The sequence below is a fragment of the Lolium rigidum genome, chromosome 4 (assembly GCF_022539505.1).
Source record: "Lolium rigidum isolate FL_2022 chromosome 4, APGP_CSIRO_Lrig_0.1, whole genome shotgun sequence".
Classification (NCBI taxonomy): domain Eukaryota; kingdom Viridiplantae; phylum Streptophyta; class Magnoliopsida; order Poales; family Poaceae; genus Lolium; species Lolium rigidum.
Window position 1 is genome coordinate 167,012,277 of NC_061511.1, and position 5,491 is coordinate 167,017,767.

Genomic DNA, 5,491 nt, shown 5'->3' on the forward strand with positions numbered 1-5,491 from the left:
ATACCATCATTTGGCTCATTCCAATTCAACTCAACCCTAACTTGTGCTACCACCTCCGCAAAGTTAGGGCTAACGTCAAACACCAAGTCAACCTCTTCCGGGTCCGGCTCTATGTTTCCCTTCAAGTAAGCATCCTTGTCCACATGATGAACATGAACAATTCTTTCCATCCCCCTAGCATAATGGGAACAACACATACACACATGTGTTCATTAGATACCATAATCAACATAATCTACCCATACAAACTAGCACACTACCATTTCTTCTACTTCAACAACCCTAACATCCAACCAAATCCATCTCCACCCTCAAATCAACCAAATCCACATCTAGGGTTTCACATATAGATTGGAGCAAATACACAAAATCAATGGATGAAAAGAGGGGAAACGGAGGAGATTACCTCAAGCAACGAGTTGGGAACGATCTCCACGGACAGATCTGACGATTTGGTGGTTGATTTGGTGGGGGGGAGAGAGGGGGAGAGAAAACCGGGCGCCTTTGGAGGAGAGAAGAGGAACAGAGGAAGAAAGAAAGAAGAGGGTCGGGCTGGGCGCGCGCGGCGCCCAAACTTAAGTCAATGTGTGGCGCCCTTCCCGTGGGCGCCACACTTCAAAGTGTGGCGCCGGCCGGAGCGGCGCCACTCGTGCTGCCACGTCGGATCGGGGTCACCAGCTCGGCGTCGACGGGCCACGTAGGATGGGTGTGTGGCGCCAGCGCCGGGGCGCCACATGGGCATGTGTGGCGCCCTTCGGAGGGGCGCCACACAAAAGGGTTAGATTGGTGAAATAGTTTCGCCGGAGGGTCAGTCTGTGCTTTTCTTCCACTTTTGGGTTATTTTTGTGTAAATCGCCTCTTCGTTCCACCCTCGCTGCGCAGGCTAAAATATCCTTTTCTTTGCTTTGGATCTCAATCAGCAGCCCCCGATCTCACTCTGCACAGCCTTTAAAAGCCCACCCCGTCTCTCCCTTCTCCCTCACAATCCACCGCCGTAGCAACACTTTCTCACCGACGACGATCGAGCAGCCAGTGTTGAGGCTTGAGAGCAGGGAGATTGATGGAGATGACGGTTAACGGGAGGGACACAGAGCAGTACCACCACCACCTCGGGCTCGGTCTCGGACTCAGTCTTGGCATGTCTCCGGTCGAGCCGGCGGCACCCCAGCGTGCTCCGACCGGGCAGCAGCAGTGCTGGAACGGTTTCCCAGCTTCCTCCGGCGAGCAGCGCACGCATGCAGATGACAGCAGGCTGGCGGCGCTGGCCTGCCACGAGATGCCGTTCCTGCGCGGGATCGACGTGAACCGGGCGCCGACCGCGAGGGGCAGCTGCGGCGCGAGCGAGGACGAGGAGCCCGGCGCGTCGTCGCCCGACAGCACGCTGTCCAGCCTCAGCGGCAAGCGGGGCGCGCCGGGGAGGAGCGGCGGCGGCGGCGGGGAGCTGGAGCGCGCCGGGGCCGGCAGCGACGACGAGGACGACTCCGGCGCCGCCGGTGGCGCCGCGTCGCGCAAGAAGCTGCGCCTGTCAAAGGACCAGTCCGCCGTGCTCGAGGAGAGGTTCAAGGAGCACAGCACCCTCAACCCCGTAAGTGCCAACTTCAACCAAGATTAGCAAACAAAGTAATCCATTTTTTTACGTCGATCTCTCTGTCTCTAATTTATCTGCTCTACTACCAGAAGCAGAAGGCGGCGCTGGCGAGGCAGCTGGGCCTGCGTCCGCGGCAGGTGGAGGTGTGGTTCCAGAACCGGCGAGCCAGAACGAAGCTGAAGCAGACGGAGGTGGACTGCGAGTCCCTGAAGCGCTGCTGCGAGACGCTCACGGAGCAGAACCGCCGGCTGCAGCGGGAGGTGCAGGAGCTGCGCGCGCTCAAGCTGCTTGCCCCGCCGCCTCCGACGCCGGCTCACCTCTACATGCGCGCGGCGCCGCCGCCGACAACGCTCACCATGTGCCCTTCCTGCGAGCGCGTGGCGCCGTCCGGCAAGCCGGCTGCGGCCGTCGAGAGCCGTCCGGCACCCATCGGGCCTTGGGGCCCCGTCCAGATGCTGCCCGTGTTCGTGGGCAGGCCGGCCCAGAGGTCATGATGAGCAAACGCGTCCTCTCGGGCGTCTGTATGAGAGTAGATCAGTACCAGGTTACCACTCCAGTGGAGAGTGATCGATGTTGCTAAAATTAGGCATAGTAGTAATTAGGTTGGCTACAAAAAGAGAGAGCAATTAGGGACAGAATCTTGCTTCATTTTGTTTATACTGTATGTGTCTAGTTTGAGGTATCCTGTATAAGTGATGCAATGGGGGTTTTGCACTTTTGCATACGGTTAACTTATCATGTACTCCCTACTAGTATTTGCCTTGTAAAAACATATAAGTGAACAAAGATGTTTTATTTTGAGATCAGTGAACAAAGATGTCTTCTTGTCGACTTGTACAGTAGCATAAGTGAATCATGCATGTTAGGTGCCCGGCCATGGATGGCTGATCCGATAAGTTCAGATACAATAGTAGTACAATATAACCAACCTGTTCAGACACAATCACACCACACAACCTGTTCTTGTCACCTGTATCTTGTAATTAAGCAAGTCAGATATTTCACCCCCATAGGAAGTACGTAGAAGTAGACACGGACGGCTGAATCTGAAGAGGATATCTTGCTTTCTCCATGGCGACGATCTTATTCGTCCTTGACAGGGAAACATGCACGTTCTTCAGAGGAAGAAAACGTACAAGTCCCCCAAAAGGCACAGAGAATCCAGCGGAGAAAAAGAAGGTGCTCGATTGCTCGATCTTCCGCAACGAAAGTCCACTCGGAAATTCGCCTAGTCACATGTACGCCAAAAATACATCGCGCGTCACTACGGCGCTGCCATCTGCGACAAGAACAGAAGACGAAGATGGACGGCCCTGATCGAGCCGCCGGTCCCGGTCTCCGGTAACCATCAGCTCATCCTACTGACGTAGTTTAGTCGTTAACTGAATTAGTTTAGTTGCTGGTTTGTCTGCGTGGGCAGACGCGTGGTGCGAAGTGATCTTGGTTAGATTCGGGCGTGCGCTAATCTAATCGAGACGATGGAGCAACTGCTAATCATCATCGTCGGAAAATAATTAAGATCGCATGCACCCGGTCCTCCCGACACATCCCATGTGCACAGGGCCACTAAACTACGGGAGCCGCACGGCTCACTGTCCTGCGCTTGCCACCGCGCGGTACAGCACGACACAATCAAGTGCGGGCGTAACGTAATTGTGCAATCGAGTGAGGAGACCGTGTCCATCATGTGCGAGATCATTATGAGCAGCTGCGTCATTGACTAATGAGTTCTTGGTGGATGAGTCATGACTCATGACCAGGCGACGGGACACCTTGCTCTCTCCCAGCTCTTGTTGTGCTAAAAAAAATATTACTCTACTGATAGCTGCTCTTTCCTAGCTGATGTGAGTTCCGATCCAAGGCCATGATAGCTGCATGTTTACTAGTGCTGTATATCCATGCCGATCGTGTTAGACTAGTCACAATGTGAAGTATTATATGATACTAATTTATATCTTTATGATACAACACATACATCTTTATTTTAAAAAATAAGGCGCACGCGTATTTCAAGACGAACTTTGATCATAAAAAGTTGAGCAACAAAATCTTGATTATATTATATGTATATAGTATCGTTGGATTCGTATTGAAAAGCACTTTTTAATGATGTTAATTTCATACAAACAATTTTTATCCATTTAAAGTAATTCTTGGTCAAATAAAAAGCTCGTAAAACGAGGGCCCATTATTTCTTGAAACGGAGGTAGTACAATGCATAGTACTCCCTCCGTCCTAGTTCCCAGGGCATAATCCCAAAATATATTTGTCCCATAACCCCAATCTCCTAGGCATAATTTTATTTAATGTGGGAGAGTAACCGATGTGAGAGAGAAATGGGAAAAGGCAGAGGTGTTAATGTGGGAGAGTAACCGATGTGGGAGAGGAGGGGGAACAGGCTGCATGCGGTGTGAAAACTAAAACGAACCACTGCATGCAGATAAATATCTAGGATTAGTTTTCTTTTTTGTTATTCCGGAAGTTAGGCGATTTACACAAAAATAACCCAAAAGTGGAAGAAAAGCACAGACTGATCCTCCGGCGAAACTATTTCACCAATCTAACCCTTTTGTGTGGCGCCCCTCCCACGGGCGCCACACATGCCCATGTGGCTCCCCTCCTGCCGGCGCCACACACCCAGCCGACGTGGCCCCCTCGCCGCTGAGCTGGTGCGCCCGTCCGACGTGGCAGCATGTGTGGCGCCCCTCCCAACGGCGCCACACATGCCAACTTATATCATGTTTTCGGTCGAAAACATCCAGGGGCTCCGGAACGTCTGGGACTTAGCCGTTTTGCGAGGCTCGATGTGTGGCGCCGATGCCACGGGCGCCACACTAGCATGTGTGGCGCCGATGCCACGGGCGCCACACATAGAGCCTCGCGAAACGGCTAAGTCCCAGAGGATTTGTCCCACAGTATGTTTTGGACCCAATGGTTCATATAAGTTGGCATGTGTGGCGCCGATGCCACGGGCGCCACACTAGCACTTGTGGCGCCAGTGGGAAGGGCGCCACACTTGGACTTGTGTTGAAAACATGAAAAATCCTACCAAACTCCAACAGTTACGAGTACAACATTGGACACAACAAGTAGAAATTTCATGACATACACATATAACACTTCATACGTCACATTGTAGCACGTAGATTCAAACAACAAGTAGCATTACGGACCATGGTTCGAAATGACATAGGGTTCACAAATCGATACTTATGAATATAGAGTTCACAACAACACGTAGCACATCCTAGTAGCGTCCTCGACGTGCCGTCCTCGTGGGCTGCTTCCGGACGGCCATCCTCTTCGTCCGCTGCCTTGGCTGCTCCCGCTGCTGCTCCTCGCTGCTGCTCCCGCTCGCTCCTCGCTCCTCGCTGCTGCTCCTGCTCCTCCCGCTCCTCCTCCTCCTCCTCCTCCTCCTCCGAAGAGAACGGCTCGTCGTTCCTCATCCTCGACATAGCTGATCTCCGCGGCGGCCCGTCATCCTCCTCGGTGACAACCTTCTTTCCTCGGTTGACATAATCTTCCGGAGTGTACCGGTTTGGAGCCTTGCCCCTTGGCTTCAACTCGGTAAGCTGACCGTTGCTTGGAGGTACGCTTCGGAAGTACGCCTTGACTCGGAATTAGGTCGTCCTCGGGAGGAATCTGCACAAACATGAACACATGAGATTACAAAAGTTGAAATTAGTAAGAACATGTTTCACAAGCAACAAAATAGTCCATACATGTTCTTCGAAGAGGAGGATGTAGGGATTTCGCCTTCGCGGCAACCTAGCAAGTTCGCTAACCGCCGCATCTTTCGTGCAGTGTTCTGCGTCATGGAACTCATGGTTACAAAGCCACCAGAACATAATAGTGTACATTCAAAGTTGGTGATCACACCTTAATGAAATTCCGCAACGGTGA

The 5,491-nt window shown here is 52.4% G+C and overlaps 1 protein-coding gene across 1 annotated transcript; it reads left to right on the forward strand.

The window, feature by feature from the left end:
- Window positions 1-927: 927 nt before the first annotated feature.
- On the forward strand, window positions 928-2,082 carry LOC124649789 (homeobox-leucine zipper protein HOX1-like). The gene is made up of 2 exons (XM_047189360.1): window positions 928-1,585; window positions 1,678-2,082. The coding sequence occupies exons 1-2, from the start codon at window positions 1,061-1,063 to the stop codon at window positions 2,080-2,082; spliced, it is 930 nt and encodes a 309-aa protein (XP_047045316.1). The 5' UTR covers window positions 928-1,060.
- The last annotated feature ends 3,409 nt before the right edge of the window (window positions 2,083-5,491 follow it).

What these genes read in the sequence shown, in the direction of transcription:
- LOC124649789 (XM_047189360.1), top strand. Translation starts at nt 1,061, where the DNA reads ATGGAGATGACGGTTAACGGGAGGGACACAGAGCAGTACCACCACCAC. An exon ending in AGCACAGCACCCTCAACCCC is followed by an intron (nt 1,586 to 1,677) that starts GTAAGTGCCAAC and finishes CTCTACTACCAG; the next exon opens with AAGCAGAAGGCGGCGCTGGC.